Raw genomic sequence first — 18625 nt, 5'->3', positions numbered from 1 at the left:
TAGTTCCTTCTTAGGTTGTGTTATGTTAAAAAGTACAGAATCAATGCTGCTTTCCAGCTCAGTTATCTTCAGACCCACTGTGCACATAAACTCTTCCATCATGGGATCCTGTATCCTGTTTTATGGTACTGAAATGCCAACACCATCTTCTGTAGCTATTAGGTCACTTTAGTTTTCAGAGGAACAGCTCAACAGGACGTTACCCTCAGATTTCTGCGTTCAGACTAATAAACTTTCCTATTACTTGCCTTCTTGCTGGTTTTGAGGTACTGAACGGAAACAGAATGAATCACACACAAGGGTAACCATTTCTGTTTTAATATTGTCCAATCAGAAAACACAACCAAAGAAAAGTAAACAGGAAGTAGGATTAAAGGCTTGTGTAGGACTTCCTGTTTCTTTCAGATTTTGGTCCTAAGCCATAATCATCATCATGTTCATCATTACCACCACCATTAATATGATCTTCAGCATCAACATCTTTGTAGTCCACATTTTAATTTCAAAGTCATCACAGTTGGATAATTTACAGTGTTTATTATACACAGGGCAGATTTTTTGTGTGCTTTGTGTCTGTAAACTGAACTTCCCTGAATGGACAATGAAGGTTGAAAATGCACTGAATAATTAGTATAATAATTAGAATGATACTAATTAGCTTTTTCACATCATCAACATTTGTCATCACTGAGTCAACCATCATAATTAGTTCCACCATCATAATTATAATCATTTAATCATAACTGGTAATGTGGCTCTCATCACCAAAACTGCTGTTTTCTTCATCTTCACATACACACATCAACATACGTCACTGGACACACATTTTATAGAAGCAGGCAGGTCCATTAATTTGTATATGGCTCAGTTATTAACATCAAAGCTGGATCGAAGAGAAGAGGAACAACTTCAAAGTCTGCTCCACTGGACAAAAGTTCAATGCAACAAACATTAAAAGTCCTTTTTAAAAAAAAAAAACTTCTTAAAAGTCACATTTCCAAAGGTTTCACAGGTGTTCTCTTCAGGCATTTTTGTGTCCAGCTCATGTTCCTAAGACTCTCGAGTCCACAGAATCACTTACATTAAAAAAGCAAAATCAGAAATCTACTCCCTTGAAAGTCCATTGTGCTTTTAAATCCGTAATGCTGCAAGACTCTTAGCCACACAGTCCACAGCAGTGCAGAGCCCATTATACTGTACAATCCACATTGATCGGAAATCCTTTGATCTGTAGAATCTGTCACATTGCTGTCGCGCAGCCAACACCTCCATTCTGCTTTATATTTTGTAGTGCAGCAGAATCTGTACAGGCTCCACAAAGCAGTCAGATCTACGACACTCGTGCACTACTGACCGTGTGTATGGTCAGTGCTGTTGTACACCGTCTGTTGTACTTTGTAATCCATCACACTGTCCCATATAGCATCAACTCTGCCAAACTGCATGCTCCTGAACATAGAACTTATCGTTGCAAACAAATATCTTGAAATGCCAGGTTCCTCAAGCTTTGCATTTCATCAGTAAATCACTTTGTGAACTTTATAGGATTACACTTGCCTGTCTTTAAATAAGTCCACTGATGATGACCTTTAATCTGTCACATCAACATGAGTACAACTGTGTTTAAAAAGCCACATCATCTGCATATAACGACACTAAACACATTTCTCTAAACAACATGCTCTCAGCTGTCTTGTTGGACATTTCATTTCACCATCTTTCATTTTGACTCTACTCACTGATTTGTCCATCAGGTTTACTGATATCTAACCATTGACTGGCTCAAAAAAAATAAATCTTGTATTTCTGACTGTAGGTTTTGTCCAGAAGTTGAGGCTGATGTGCTTTCGTCCAACAACTTTCTGGTTTTGTGCTTTGTAAAACCACAGAAATCTTTTTGAGTTGTTATTTGGTCACTGATTTAATTTCCAAGATTGCTGTCAGCCAGAAAAAGCTTTCTGAAATGCTCTGTCAGTTTTACAGTCCCCTGGCTCCTCTCAGTTTTCCACAAGGAATGATTCCAACATTCTCATCCATCTGTCATTCAATTAATCTCTCTGAGGAGTTTGTCAGACTTTAGGAGGTCACAAAATAAATAGCAGGTTTTCTGGCTGACAGATTTGAAGTGGGAAGCATTTGGGGAAACTATTACAATTACACCTGACCCCTTCTGGTAGCTTGCCAAGTGTGTGGATGCAGGTGTCTTTAATTTAAGAGAAAGAAAATAATGTCTTTTACTTGTTCCAAACAAGTAAACACACAGATTCTTTTAAAGAATAAAAATGATATATTATGATAGCTTAGGGTTATAAATTAGTATTTTTAGAATTAGCCCCCTGAAAGTTAACTGGATCATGCTAATGTGAGTCTTTTTCCATTTAAGTCTATGAATGCCAAATTAGTTGTGCATTCAGAGATGCTGTACTGCATACTTTGATAGTAATGAGTGATTATTCGGGTTACTGTTGTCTTACTATCAGATTCCTATGAAAGCAGTCTGGTCATTCTCCTCTGACCTCTGACATCAACAGTGTATTTTCTCAGAGAGAACTGCTGTTAACTGGATATTTTCTATTTTTCCAGACCAGGCTAATGAGAGCTGCATTCATTTTACATTTGAATTTGTTTTTCTTTTCCTGTTTTCTTTGCCTTTACAAATGAAAAACATTTCATTTGTTCATTTCTCAAACACAAAATGCATTTAAATACTTTTTATTTTGGTTTTCTGTCAGGTAGCATATTTAATCCTATAGAGGGCACAGAAATACAGACTTACATATTGGCAAATGGAAAATACCTTTCATGGTAAATTCTGTTTTTGTAGTTGCTGTCAATAACTTTAAATAGAAAAACTAATTTATAGAAAATTGTAAATCTTGTCCTATTCAGCCTCTGTGCTTTTGCTTAAACCCAACAAACCCTTTATATACTAAGGCTGTTTTGGGCCTTCTTTTAAAGTCTCCTTCAAAATGCTGTCCAGTTTTGCTTATAGAAAAGAAAACAGACCTTTGCTCGACCATTATTATTCTTCAGCATTAAGTGTTTTCTCTGGTTTAGAGGAAATTTTGATTGAGCTTTTGTGCTGAGAGCTTTTTATATTCAGGGGACATTTCTGAAACGAGGCCCCAATAAACCCCTCCTGAAACCACTGATATTTTCAAAAGCTGAGTTTTTGATCATGAAAAAAAAAGCTGCCCTTTAATTTCAGGCCGAACGGTATGCATTCTGTGGACAGTTAATGAGTGTGAATCAGTGCTCTGAGTGTTATCAGAAGACACTAAGTCCATGTAGTGTTAATTACAGCTCTGTTCAATGATCGACATGCCCCTAACTGCCAGGGTGTCTGCCTTTTAACGTCAGCCGGTTTAATGTGCTGAACACAGGCCAGACTGATTAAACTGTTCTGGATCTTTGGTTAGCAAGGGCGTTGTGAGGATCAGAGCCTTGAAGTGCTGAAAACTGCGAGTTGCATCTTTAATCAGCCAATCAAAATGCAGACAATTACACCTATGATTTCTCAAAGTGAGAGTAAAATTTTCTTTGTTCTGGATATGTTGAAATGTCTATTTTGAATCCTTTCTAGTCAATTCATTGCATTGTGTGATTGAAACCATACAATCTAATGTCAGTTCATTCTGCATCTGGACGTAATGTTTTCAGTGGGAAAAACATTTCGTCATTCATCCAACTGACTTCTACAGTCTCAGCCTGGATCACCACTAAGTCACTGGTTCAGGTATGTGGATGACACCTGGGTGAGATCAAATCTCAGGACATACCACAATTCACTGATCACATTAACTCAGTGGACCAACACATCAAATTCACCAGGGAGGATATGAAAATTGACAGGTTAGCCTTCTTACATTGTGAGATTTCCATCAGTAATGGGGGACATTTAAAAGCTGATGTGTACCATAAACCTACCCATGGGGATCAGTATTTAAGGTTTGACTCTCGTCATCCACTGGATCACAAACTGGGTGTCATTTAGGATGCTACAACACATAGCGATCACCATCCCACATATACAGCGGCCAGGGAAGCAGAAGAACATCATATCAAGAAGGTCCTGAGTAAAATACGGTTATCCCAGCTGGACAATTGTCAAAGCTGGGAAGGCACCTAAAGAAAGTTCCAGGCGATCAAGGAAAGAAGGACAACTGCAAAACCCGTAGTGATCCCTTATGTGTCAGGAGTATTGGAACAGTTGAGACACATTTTTTCTAAACACTGAGTCGCTGTGGATTTTAAACCCCAAAACACACTGAGCTACCAAAAAATGGTCCACCCCAAGGATCGAGTCCCCCGACACAAACAGAGTAATATAGTGTATGCTATTAAGAGCCAGGAGGACTGCCATGATTTATACATCAGGGAAACCAAAAAACCTCTGGCAAAGTGGATGGCACAACACAGAAGAGCTAACTTGCCAGTCCCAGACTCCGCAGTCTATCTATGCCTACAGGCTAGTAAACACTCTTTCAGTGATGAGGATGTACACATCCTGGACAGGGAGGAACGCTGGTTTGAGCAGCTGAGACTGAAGAAGCCACTTGGTTGAGCGACAAAATGTTTCTCCCACTGAAAATGCTATGTCCAAATGAACAGAATAAACTTTTTGACTTTTCGATACTGGTTGTGTTCCCATTTTTTGATCAAAAGAAAAGCTAGTATCAAACATTAGTGTCATATTAGATGTTTTAAAGGGAAAACTCACTAAACCATTTATATCTAAACGCGTTGTCAACCTCAGAAAGAACCACCCGTGACTGCTAATACCACAGTAAGTAGTCCTCCATGGGCTGTGTCTAATGAACTCTAGCTGAAATACAACTTTGTTTTTTTGTTGTTTATAAAAATCTTAGTCATTTCACTTTGTTGTATGCTGTTTTTAATCTGAGAGCTGGTTCTTGTCTCAGTGACTGCCCTTAAAGCAGTCTAAACATAGCACAGAAACCAATTTAACCACATCAGCCACAAGTGGAAGAAAGCAATCCAGTAGAGCTAAAAAGATTGAAATCAAGGTTCTTTTAAAAAATCAAAACCAGTCAACCCAGTGTTCTTGATCTTTCAGTCCATCTTTTTTTCTGTCTGACTGCATCTGGTAGCTAGCAGGGCGTTAGCATAGCAGTCAGTTTGCAGTCACTTCACTTTAGCTGGCTGGCATGGTGTTAACCGAAGGTGGTACTCGGAGGTTTGCGTAGCCACTGGTAGAACTGCCGCCGGTGTAGGCGGTGCCAGCGCACATTGCCCTCGACAATTTCCAGCGCTCGTGGCAACGCAGGCCCCGCCCCCACACCACTGGACAGGATGAACTCCTTTAACTAAAGGAAGAAAGAACAACAGGAGTAAATAAGGCAGCAGAGGAGAAGAAAGGAAAGAAAAGAAGATGAAAGAAAAGCAATAATAATAATATTTATCCCCTGTAGATGCTAAAAAGGCTGTCACCCACCCCCCCTCCGCAGTGCTGAAAGAAACAACTTCTTGACTTTTCAGGATGGAGATCCCTAACACGGTGGACATTGATAACTTTCAGGCAGATTTGAGCCTTTCAAGCTCATCGAACTGTTCTATGTTGTTTCCATTAAAATTTAAAAATCTAAATAAAACTTAGAAGGCACAATCTTTGTGCCTGAGATGGTCAAGAGTAGAAAACTAAAGAGAGCATTGTGGGGCAGTTTGAACCCAGAGGTTAGTCTCACAGGGATTTCTTTTACATACATTGACCTCATGACCTCACTTGTGCCATGTCCATTATAAAAATCTACCTCTGGGAGAGTATATATATGACATAAATAAAGGAAAGTTTTATAATTCCACTTTTAGAAGTAAGAAAAAGTAAGAATGTATTCTGTACAATTAACAGATACATTGCCAATAGAAGTTGAAAAAAAACAACAACAATAGCATACACATTTCATTCTTTTAGTTTGAGGGTTTTGACCAGATTGTGAACCCAGCTGCAAGGATTTGCTCCCATTCAGCCATGAGAGCATTAGTGTGCTGCTACACTGATGCTGGGTGATAAATCTGGATCACAGTTGCTGTTCCAGTTCACCCCAGAGGTGTTGGATGAAACTAATGAGGTCAGGGCTTGCAGGATCTTCTGCAAACAGTTAACACAAAGTTAGATGGATACTAAAGCAAATAACTGAAAACTCCTGGATGATGTTTTCACGTCTCAAACAGATTATTTGTGTCTTATTTAATTTTCTTCACTTATGCATCACGGAGAAAGGCATGTGTAAGGTAAAACAGTTTCAAATTAAATACTGTAATCATGGACATTTAAATGCAGTTATTCTTCATTCCTCTTGGCTTGAATGGTACTTGTGGTGAGTGAGTACACATTTTTGATGGTCATTAGCAAGACAGCTTGAAATTCACTTCACAGATTTTGCTTTTTTTCACTGAGCGGAGCACCACACTACACACAGATACCTGTGCTACTAATTACAGGTAGCTAGGAAACGACTCTGCTCACGGTGTCACACCTCACAGTGTCATTATAAAATAAAATTAAACAAAACCTCAGCAGCTGAACTGTAAACATAATGGATTCACATATATCATCAGTATTTCAGAGCCTGCAGAATACTTCCCAGACACGCCCACTTAGAATAAAGGGTATACAATTATTTAATTGCTTTAACCATTAGGGTTTACAGACTGACTGTGAGCATGAATGTGATGAAAATATTTGGATTTTAATGATTTCTTCAAACTGTTCTTTTTCTAATGTTGTGTGATTGTACAGCATACATCTTAAAAAACAACATTCACACGTTTTTTTATTTGCTCTGTTTTTTCACTGGGAAAATTTCCAGCTGCCCTGCTGGTAGCACACTCCACACACCACTTCAGGTCCCAGCACATCTTTTACAAGGGAGACACGATCAGCTGACGGAGCTCAGGTGTGTGTCAGCCTCCCCTGACACCACACCCTGAACCCACTGCTCCACCCCTCCCGTGCAGCTGAGCCACAAATACATTTATAAACCCCCCACTAATCTTCGGTTAGCAAGCTGCACTTCGTCCAGATGCTTTTGATAGCCATCAACAAGCTGCTCACATAATTCTGGATGGATATTTGACTATTTGTCTTTGTAGAATTGGTAAAGTTCATTTAAATTAGGGTTGAGGTCAAGGTTTTGGGAAGGCCATTCCAGAAGCTTAATTTTAGCCAACTTTATCCATTCCAACAACAGTTTTTGTATATTTGAGATCTTTGTCCTGCTGGAATAACAAGCGTGTTCAAATTTCAGTCATCTAAGTTGTAGGTAGTCGTCCTCGTTCATTATTTTATCCACTTTGTGCAGAACAACAGCCCCAGTGCATGATGCTGCCACCACCATGCTTGACAATCGGTACAGTGTTCTTAGGTTTCAAAGTCTCACCTTTACTCCTCTAAAAATATTTCAGGTCACTGTGGCCAGAGCTAAATCTTTGTCTTGTTTGACCATCAAACCTTTCTTCCGTAAGCACTTGACTTGTACACGTGGGAAGCTCGAAATTTCAGTCGAGGTTGAATGTGTTGATTTTGGAGTCACAGCTTCTTTCTTGATCAGCACCCTGTCAGTCCATGGTGTTGTCAAAGTGACCACATTGTGGACAGTGACACTGGTGTTCCAGCAGTTTCCATTCATGGGAGGCTTTAGCCTTCATGATTCCCAACATCAAAACCAATTTCCTCTCACGTGAGGGTGACAGTTTGGGTCACCCTCATATAAATTTCCTTTCTTAGATCTTCACTGAGTTTCTTGGACTTTCCAATTTTTCTGAGTATTGGTCAATCCAGTGAGTGCTGTCAAAAAAAATCCTTTTTGTGCTGCAAAGAGAAACGACCAACTGTAGTCAGTCATGATGACTAAGGAAATGTTAACTAGCCTGTACATATTATTTATATTTGACTCATTTACACTTTTGACCCTGCATAGATTTGAGAAAATCTATAATAAATTCAAACATGTGGACCCAATTCCTGTTTAAGTAATCATGTATTCTATACAATCACTCCACCCTGGAAAAATAATGCCTAAAAAACATTAAATGTCCAAAATCACAGCATTCGTGCCCATGATGATTGGACAACAACTGTGCATGCACCGTATGCAGCAATAATGGCTGCTGAGAGATAATGGTCCTACCTGAAAGGCCTCCAAAGTCCACATTAGGGAGGGATGGTGATGTCTTAGCACATTTATTAGCTAGGAGATCATGGTCTGCATCTAAGTTTGAAACTTTTTAACAATTTGTTTTGCTTGTTACAAGTGGAACTAAGGCAGGTGGACAAAGCAATAAAAAGGCACATGCATATACATTTGGCCATTTAGTAGCTGAAATACAAAAGGCTCTGAGGTTTTATATAAAGAAGACTTTGTTGTTTAAACACAGCTGAAGAAAAACATTTGAATGTGAACATGTGATGTATTCAAGCTAAACTGTCTTTGAAAGGCATCAATTAATTGTTGAAAATGCTCTTTTTTCAACAATTTATAATTACACATAAAATTTCCAGCATGAAAGTGGAGATTTCAAAGGAAGACTTTGGTTTACAGGACTGTAAATTAATAGGTTTTCAACATTAAGGTGTTTTTTGGTCAAAAAGAGAATCTTTCTTGAAAGAAGTGAATTAATTATTTTTTTTTAAGTTGAGAGCCAAAAAGGAAACTTAATGTTGTTCAGAGTTTGACAGATTCAGTGAAGCACGGGCGGAAATCCATCCCTTCGGCTCACTTTACTACAGTTCATATTGTTAACCGAGCACTCCTCTGCGCCTTCCTTCCACCTTTCGTCTCTGCTATGATTTCACTTTCTGTTATCTTTACACTTTCCCTCTCCTGTGTGACTCACCCTAAGACCCTTTTCAAACTAAAAAGAATCATCATTAACTTAAACTCATGGTGTTTTCGTTTAGAGGTTTCACTGACAGCCAAACCTAATGCGGTTACCATACCAACAGGAAAGTCGAAAGAATATTAATCACTAAAGTTTAAATAAAAAGATTTATTCAGAAACACCTACGACCTTTTTTCTCTTCCTTTAATTTTATATTTAATTATATCTGATTTCCATCTTTTCATCATATCAAACAACAAGCGTAGTAGCTGTGAGATGATTCAACACAGGAACGATTAATGTTGTTAATCAAGCTCTATTTTCTCTGAGTAATCAACAGTAAATTTGGAATATTGATCCAGCTGTGAGCCTCTCGAGAACACAATTACACACTGATTAATTTCAAGGTCCTGTTAATTTCCAAGCTCCCATACTGGCATGTAGAAAACATGCTAATCTTCCTTCTGGTAGGGTATAGATTTATTTATTCTTGCTCTGAATGGAAGAATTAATTTCCCTTCATTTATTTAGGCCAAATGAAAGAGTCTAGAGTCACAAAGTCTTTAATGTGAAACAGTAAAGTAATCCAAACTTTCCACCAAGTTTCTACCAAGTAAGGAGAACATGACGAAGACAGCAGGGAGGAAAATGGATTGGAACACAGTGGGAAAAACACGGATGCCCCAAGAAAGGATGAAGGGAGGACTCAGGATATATGTACAGACAGAGTTAATTAGAGGAAGCTAAACAAATGTGTAACACAGGTGAAAGAAAATCAGGAAGAAGAAGCTAAACTTCATAGAAGACACAAAACAGTAACTCAGTCTGAACTGGTCAGTCTGTTTTATATCAGAACACACTGGCTCGGTCTCAGAAATTATCCAAAAGAATAGTTGTCTTTGAATGGTTACAACATTTTGGCTCATCATCAAAATCTCTGTGTAGCATATGGGTGAGTTTTTCACCTTCATCAAATGAGGAGGGAAATTTATAAAAGGGAGATCTTTTGAAATTAAACAGGATGCGCTCACTGGTGTGTTACCATGCAGGATTCTCAGACAGACCACCTCCTCACTCACGACCTTTAAAGATGGCAACAAGAACAACAACAAAAATACTCAACTCTTAAAACTTAAAGTTAGAAAGTTAGTGAAGTTACCCTAACTTTGCTAACTTTAAAATGTGTGATGTCATAGTGGCTGCATTCACATTGTATACAGAGTCTATCACAGGAAAATTTAATTTACACAAGTAACTTTATGTCAGGGACCTGGATCTGAGCTATCGGGGGTCCCTGAGCTGTTATGGACTTGTGTTATATTATATGTGATACTGCGCTACTGTTCTGTGTCCACATTGGTATATAGGCAGGTATGTGTGTATGTGTGTGTATATGCAGCTGTTTCCTGTAGCACCTTTAGGCCTGGTGGGTGTGGCCCTGCTAGAAGGTGGGCCACCTCTGAAGACCTTTGCCAAACACCTGCAGCTGATCAGGGCTCGTTGGGGGAGCTATTTAGGAGAGTGCTGGAGCTTCCACCGACACTGGATCATTGCGTGAGACTCCACGTTAGTCTTCCGGTCGAGTTTAGTTAGTGCGTGTATGCCCGCGGTTGTATTGTGTCCTGACGGCTGCTTCTATTGTTTTCCCCAGGAGAGGTGTGGAGCGACGGACAGCAGCCAGCACGGGTAGTGCTGAGACACGGGAGCGGAGGGCACTAAGACACGGACTTTTCACGGAGGACGCAACGCGGGAGTCAGAGGAGAGCACGGGGATTTATTGTTCATTCATTGTGAATAAACACTGTGAATTTTTTTTAAATAGCAGCTTCACACAATTCTGAACCCCAGATGTCACTTTCTATCAGATGCCAACTTTAGTCTACTGATCACAGAAAAAACTACACCACTTGTTTCTATGTCTGTGAAGGTTCTCAGTCATCCAGGTCATCGTAGTCGAGGGAGCTTTGAAAGAAAAGCGTCTGCACTTCTTTAAGTTGCTTGAAGACGTTTCACCTCTCATCCGAGAAGCTTCTTCAGTTCTAAGGTCAAATGGCAGAGAGTCCCAGATTTAAACCCAGTGGTAGTTTCCCCCCAAAGAGGGACAAAAGGACCCCCTGATGATCCTCTACCTAATCACATGAGCCAAGGTGTGAAAACGGGTGTGGGTCACAATCAGCCAGGGTTTCGGGTGAGCTCATTGTGAAACCTGGCCCCACCCTATCATGTGAATTCCTGAGGTCAGATGGCCCAGGATGTGAGTGGGCGTTAAGGCGTCTGGGGAGGGAACACAAAACTGGATTATAGATGGCAGACAGTTGGTGTCGTAAACCACCGCCTCTGTTCAAAGATGGTCGCTCACAGTGGACATAAATGGCTTCTTTCACTCCTCTTTCAAACCATCTGTCCTCTCTGTCCAAAATGTGAACATTGGCATCCTCGAAAGAGTGTCCTTTGTCCTTTAGATGCAGATGGACAGCTGAGTCTTGTCCTGTGGAGGTGGCTCTTCTATGTTGTGCCATGCCTTTATGTAGTGGCTGTTTGGTCTCTCCAAAGTAGAGGTCTGGGCATTCCTCGCTGCACTGTACAGCATACACCACATTGTTAAGTCTGTGTTTTGGAGTTTTGTCTTTTGGGTGAACCAGTTTTTGTCTGAGCGTGTTGTTGGGTCTGAAATACACTGGGATGTCGTGCTTGGAGAAAACTCTCCTGAGTTTCTCTGATACACCGGCTACATAGGGGATGACAATGTTGTTGCGTTTGTCTTTCTTATCCTCCCTCGCTGGTGTCTGATCTTCATTTCTGTGCCTCTTTGCTGACTTTATAAAAGCCCAATTAGGATAACCGCATGTTTTAAGTGCTTCCGTTACATGTGTGTGTTCCTTCTTTTTTCCTTCAGGCTTAGAGGGAACATGTTCTGCCCGGTGGTGTAGGGTCCTGGTGGGAGTCAAAGAGGAGGTACTGGTCCGTGTGTGTGGGCTTCTGGTAAACTTCAATGTTGAGGTTGCCATTCTCTTCAATGTGCACAGCGCAGTCCAGGAAGGGCAAACAGTTATCCTTTGTGTCTTCCCTGGTGAACTTGATGTTTTTATCGACAGCGTTAATGTGCGCAGTGAAGGATTCCACTTCTTGTGTTTTGATTTTGACCCAGGTGTCGTCTACATATCTGTACCAGTAGCTGGGTACTCTTCCTTTAAAAGAGCCAAGAGCCTTTCTTCCCACTTCCTCCATGTAAAGGTTGGCTACAATAGGTGACACGGGGGAGCCCATGGCGCAGCCATGTTTTTGTCTGTAGAAACCCTCGTTGTATTTGAAATATGTAGTGGTGAGGCAGAGGTCTAACAGTGTGCAAATCTGATCTTAGACCACCACTTGTTTCACTCACCTCATTGAGTTCTCGCTCAGTGTTGAGGAACTCTGTGACTCCACTGATGAGTTTTGAATTCATGAACAAAGCTTCACCATATCTGAACAGAAATGAAGACAGAGACGGCATTTCAGGTGCTACATGTAAAGAACTTGAAGACGCTTGCGTGCTTCTCTGATCGTTCACGTCTCTTACCGCGCGTTCAGGATGTCCCACTTCTCTCTGAAGTACCTCCAGGCCAGGTTCCGACCCTGAGGGTTTCGACCCACGTGGATGATGACATCAATCACATCCTGCTCTGGGACCAGGTCCGAGGTCAGAGACAGGTTCAACAGCCTTGGAGACACAAAGAAAAGGATGGAAAGGTTGGAATGTGGCTGTACCGAGTCTACCTGGAGAGCTGATAGGTTCCATATATGCTAACACATTAACATGCTCAACAAATATTAGCACGATCACAATATTAATAAAGACTTAAATTTGCTCCAAATACTGACTTTGAATTTAACTATAAAGCCCTTAAAGACGACGCTCACACTCTTCCACAGTGTTTTCCCATCTGCCTTCCCTGATGCATGAAATATGACAGCAGCTTTCAAGAAGTAAAGAGTTAAGAAAAAACAATGTGGTATGTAAATATGGATCTTTTAAAGTTACAAGTCGCTCAATAAACTTCTTTACCTCCTGTTAAAGTTTTCTCATACATGGATTAATAACCTCACATAGAAAGTTCTGTGCACCTCTGGCAACTGGAACTCGTAAAGTGTATTTTGTGTTCAGATATTAAGAGTTGTTTAGCCTCTGTTTCTGGATTTGGTGTGAGAGTCGCAGTGTGTGAAGTCTAACGCGTGTGTCACTCGCCAGCAGCGTGAGGGTCAACAGCTCATGTAATCTGGCTAGAAAAGGTCAAGCTGTCATTTTGTAGTTTTTTTGCCTTGAGAGCTGCCGGAGGATGTTTCTGCCAAATCAAGAAAGAGTCCTCTGAAACACTCACGTGAGCTACTCCCAGCTTAAGAGGGAATTTAAAGGGATTTACAGAAACACATTGATCACACACAGAGCGATCTTTTGGAGGTGTAAACGTATCAAATTGAGAGTTTTTCTTTTTCTTTGAGATGTGAAACTGAGCAGGCCAAAGAGTTTCATAAATTTATGTTCAATCATCCAACGTCGTGTTCAAAGTTTACCTTCATCTTTCTTTATTTTCTGTTGCTTCACTGTGTGTGTGTGTGTGTGTGTGTGTGTGTGTGTGTGTCGCTTGGCTCATTGTTTGTAACTGCCATCTTTTCATTAAACCCCCAAATCAATTTTCTCTCTCTTTTCCCACAATCCCTCTGCTGAAACCATTTCCTGTGTGACCAATCAGCTTCCTTCTGAGCTGTGGTTTTTGATTTGTGTGTGTGTGTGTGTGTTGCAATCTGAACATACAGTACCACCTCTCTGATTGCAGAACAGTTTACTGTGGGTAGAAAATCAATACCTGAGACACACACACATACACATTCATAGACACACACCTACACACACTGATCGGTCTTACCACGAGTGTGTGTGTAATTCATCCTTGCAATTTTTCTCAATGAGCAATAGTGGCAGTTGCCCCTGATAAAATACAGTGTTGTGTATAGACAGTCACACAAAAACACACTTGTACAGACACACACACACACACACACACAAACCTAGCTGGATTTCAGCACATGTAACGCCCCCCAGGCATCTTTTCACTGCACACACCTTTATGTCAATTTGCAATTTTTTCCTGTCAGTGCGCCGCCAATTAACAGAGCTCACCTGACAGGTAGGATTTAGTCACCTTTTTATTTTTTATTGTTCACTGGTTTGTTTGTCATATTCTAATACAGCCCAGTACAGACACAACTCTGCAGTATCGGAGCCATTTTCCAAATATGAACAAAGTCATTGTTTCCACGCTGTCCCCCAAATTTGGGCTTTTACCTTCATTTCTTGGTCTGATAATGTTTTTTTAGACTCAGTCTAAGTTGGTCTTAACCAAACTGTTCCCGGCAGCACGTTCTGTTTATTTTCAGTACGTTTTTTTTTTTTTTTTTTAATTAAAGTTCTATTTATTTATTCCATCCTGCCTGTCTTCCACATGTCTGTTTTTGGTCCCTCTTACACAGACACCTATTACAGCTCAAAATAAATGCGAATGTTGTTACATATCTGCCGGAAGGTCTTAACAATTTAATATTATATGACATTTGCAGAACATGTACGCAAGATGCAATTAAAGACAAACAGCAGGAGGTAGATAATCCAGATGTGAATTAAGATCACAGCAGGAAACTGATTAAAAATAGCAGCAATGCAGAATTATTTAATATTCAGATTACACGATGTGACTGTGATACTGGCACAGCCTGACAGGCACACAAATGCCAGTGGATGTTAACAGGTTAACTTAATCTCACTTCAGGATGCTATCCCACCACTGTCATTTATATATGTGATGCTCAGACACACTTGGCCTGTCTCTATGTTCCCCTCCAGCACAGAGTCATTGTACATGGCTCAAGTTTCAGTTTCAGTCACAAAATCCTGATTTCACATGGGAAGATTTGTTACTGCTGTTGCGTTCCTGAAAACATAAAAAATAGTGAAGCAGAATTCAGACTCTTGGGTCAGTCTATCACTGTGACCGTCTCGAAAGACACAAACAAATGGTTATACTGTATAGAATCCATGCGGGCCCGATGTGGGAGACCTAAATCCTTTGAGAGTTGTGTCAGGAAGGGCATCTGGTGTAAAAATCTGCCAAATCAACTATGCGATGACCCCTTGTATTAGGGGTGCGTGGGTCTGCCCAAACTTGCCCTCACATGGGCCCCAACAGGGCATATTTGTTGGGTAGATCAATGATATTGATTCATATGACTTTATGAATTGCAATTTAACCTCACAAACACTCAATGAGATAGCTGTGTTTTTTTAAACAATAGCTGCAATGACAGAGACAGCCGAGCCATGTCTACCTGTTGAGGAGGAAAGTGTTGTCTGAGCAGGTCAGAGCCTCCAGCAGGATCTTCTTCTCTGAAACTGCGTTGGAAGAGTGAAACTTCATCCAGATGAACTCCCACACATCCTCGTCCATCAGGCTGACTCCGGTGCAGTAAACTATGTCTCGGATGTTAGGAGGAATCCTACAGGGCAGGGACACAATATCACACCATCACACTGACTGAAGCCACTCTGCCCCGGTGCAACAAATTACCGGTATAGCAAAAGTCTGGTATCATTTTAGGAATGTGAGTATTTGATGTGACTTATTTGCAGTACCACCTTCCTGCAGGGACAGGAAGGTAATAAAACTAAAAGCCCCGATAAGGCATGTCTGCGGGATTAACTGGGACGCTCTCTGGGTGCTAAGTGAGAAATTCTGATTCCATTAAGAAGCTCCATTAAAAACATTTCTCCTGCTGCTGCTATGGTCACAAAATGCAGAGAAAGAGCCACACTCAGACACTTTTGAACAACTGGGACTTTAGAAAGTTTCAGGAAGTCTAATTGGCACGCATACCTCTAAATTTATTGTGTTGGAATATATTTTCAGTTTGAATAGCATATGACTGCAGACAGCTTCTGTCTCAGCTGCATTCACAATCGCCAAGCCAAACTTTAATCAGAGTAACCACAGCAAATGTTCTAGTCAGTGTCCAAGTTCCAACTTTGAGATACACGGTTAAGTAAACACGCCGAGACAGAGATGGCGATGCATAAATTCTGAGTAGAGGTTTAGGAGAATTCTAACTGAGATGCTAAAAAACACATTAGCCGTTCACCCTGCTGCTCTGATGAATGCTCAGAGCAAAGCTTCACAAGACTTTCGGTGATATGGTCGCAGGTAGCTGCTGCCTTGCTTTATTTGTAGCACAAACTACTGTGGCATTTGTTCTGGTGCTTCAGTGGATTCAGATAGTCTGACTGTGTTGGCAGGGTGGATGAGCCGTACTGCTGTGGAACTTTGTTCATGTTTAAGCTGCAGCGATAAAAGCTTTTTGATCCCTGCATTTCTTTGCAGTCACCAAACTCGTCATTTTGAACAGTTTTGAATTGATTGTGTGTTTTTTATGTAATTCAAGTTGAGGCTGTTAGAGTTGCAGTTAAGAACTTTTAGATTCAGTTCCATTGCAAAACAATAACTCCATAAGTGACTCTTTGTTGATGACCCTAATGTTCTCTCTTATTTATAAATTTGATGAGATGGAAGTCATTAAAATGGTATTCTGGACTGATCAGAACTAAAGTAAAGGAGGCTTGTTTCTTGTGTTTCCCATCCATAGTTACTTGTTATGACCGCATTGTCGCAGCTGTAACTGACTAAAACAGAAGCTACTGCCCCGTAATAGTCTTTTAGTCATAATTACCAGAAGTTGATGAAAGTTGGTGGTGTAGTATAAGTGCTGGCAAGCAAGACCAAGCAACACTACTAAAAACATGTTCAACATGGGAAGAAATATGAGCTAGAAAAAGTGAAAACAAGCCAGTCACTTAAATCCTAAAAGTTCTCTCACAGGAAAAAAAGAGTGTGTTCAGCTATATTAATCATGGAAGGACTCATAAACAGTCACAGTCATTGGGATGGCCAATATTTGCATTTTCACCAACTCTAAATACTCATTAACTCTGTTATTGGTTTACAACCTGTACAATCGACCAGCTGCTCTTGTTGTTTGAACTGAATATTGATCTTCCAGGGTGCCAGATATGAGTGAGTTACTTAATGAATAGACAGGTACAAAAACAAGACCTGTCTAAGCAGAGATTCTCAGATTTCTCTCTCCCTCTCCAGCTCCTCTAACACTTACTTCTTGGGGGAGTCTGAGGCATTCCTAAGCCAGCTGAGAGATTCAATTTCACCAGCATGTTCTGGGTGTGCCCTCGGGTCTAATCCCAGTTGGAAATGCTGAAACATCTCACCTGTAAGCACCCTGGTCAAATCCTTGAATCATCTGAAATGGCTGTTTTTGATGTGGAGGAATAATGCTCTGTTCTGTCCACATCTCTAAGGGAGAGGCCAGACAGCCTACAGAGGAACCTCATTTCCTCTGTTGGTGATTACCACCAGCTGTAGATGAACCCATAATATAGTGATGTTTGCTTTGTTTAGACAGATACAATTATTTCAACACTAACAAGGTAGAATAATAACCTAAGCCTCTATCTGAATACATAGAAAACTCTGCTCCTGTATCCTCCTGTAGGAGGCTGGAGTGAGTGGCCGGGCACAGGAAGGTCTGGTCATCTCTGATTAGACTGCTGCCCTCGTGACCCTTACTGGATCAGCAGCAAAGAAAACACAAATTAACACCCATTAACCTCTCAACAATCAACAAGTTGGTACTGACAGTGTTAGGAGGTTAATATCCAACATCACAATATAACAGACTCGTTTGATGCGATAAACAGCTGATGGAGCTGATTCATCATTAGCAAAGAGGTGAACAAGATATAATAACACAATATCTGACATTTTTTTCTCTATTTATTGCTGCCAGTGTTTTATTGTCACAAATGCGTGTTTTGTTATTATATATTTTAGTCCATTTATTTCCATTTACAACATAACACATGGTGTAGTTGCAGTCTTGATTCACATTGCTTCTAGCTGATTACTCTTTGTAACTTCTCTGTGACAGAAAATAAACACACACAAAGTTTATTAAAATAAAATGAGCTGGGTTTGTGTCAGTCATATGTCTGTAAAGTTTTTTTTTTTTTGTAAAGTCTTTGAACACAAACTGAATGATGTTTCTTATTTTGAACCTGCTGTGAAAGCACCCCACGACTTGTGTCAACATTTATTATTGTGCTGTGTATCACCATTTGCAGGCAGAGCAATAAAAGTGGAATCTGTGAGGTGACCTGGCACACTAAATGCTGGTTACACAAACTGTCTCTCAGTTATCTGACTGCTGGAGGAAAAAAGCAACACCTGGTGGTACAGGCTGATTGATAAGAGCGAGATCTGGAGCCCCTTCGAGCAAGACCTTTGATACACCATGAATCCCATTTCATCCATGAAGGGAAAAAAGTCTACACAAATGTTCTGAACTGTCAAAACAACATAAAAAACTTCATGTGTACCTGACAAAACCCACATCTGTGTAAGTATCTATAAAAGATGGACGCAGCTTCATATTTAAGTGCCTGAGTATGAGGCAGTAGGGCGTGCCTCCTCTGGTTGTGAAAAATAAATCTGTAATATAAGTTTCTATGAGACTGTAAAATCTGTGGCATCAGTAAACACTTTCCTGAGTTTGTGGTCTCATTCTGATGTTTAATGTCTTATTTAATTCAACATGATGTTCAAGTTGCTCTATTTAAAGGAAAACAGAGACCCTTATTTGTTAAATATCTGGTATCATATGTCTCTGCACCACACTGAATGTACCTCCT

The 18625-nt window shown here is 40.3% G+C and overlaps 1 protein-coding gene across 2 annotated transcripts in view; it reads right to left on the bottom strand.

The window, feature by feature from the left end:
* Nucleotides 1–278: 278 nt before the first annotated feature.
* The window catches only part of LOC102788275 (thyrotropin-releasing hormone-degrading ectoenzyme-like), a 267187-nt gene continuing 248840 nt past the window's right edge, over nt 279–18625 (bottom strand). Inside the window, exons 17-20 of one of the 2 annotated variants that reach the window (XM_006781006.2) lie at nt 15202–15369; nt 12401–12541; nt 12224–12305; nt 279–5327 (exon numbers count right to left, since the gene is read on the bottom strand). In XM_006781006.2, the coding sequence (XP_006781069.2) occupies nt 5175–5327; nt 12224–12305; nt 12401–12541; nt 15202–15369 (544 nt within the window). In that variant the 3' untranslated portion in view covers nt 279–5174. Of the gene's footprint in view, nt 5328–12031; nt 12306–12400; nt 12542–15201; nt 15370–18625 lie in introns of those variants that run through there. The other variant, XM_087830568.1, reaches the window with a different exon arrangement.

The sequence above is a fragment of the Neolamprologus brichardi genome, chromosome 17, assembly GCF_056152115.1.
Source record: "Neolamprologus brichardi isolate AB-2024 chromosome 17, ASM5615211v1, whole genome shotgun sequence".
Taxonomy (NCBI): Eukaryota; Metazoa; Chordata; class Actinopteri; order Cichliformes; family Cichlidae; genus Neolamprologus; species Neolamprologus brichardi.
This window is presented reverse-complemented; position numbering and strand designations above follow the sequence as displayed.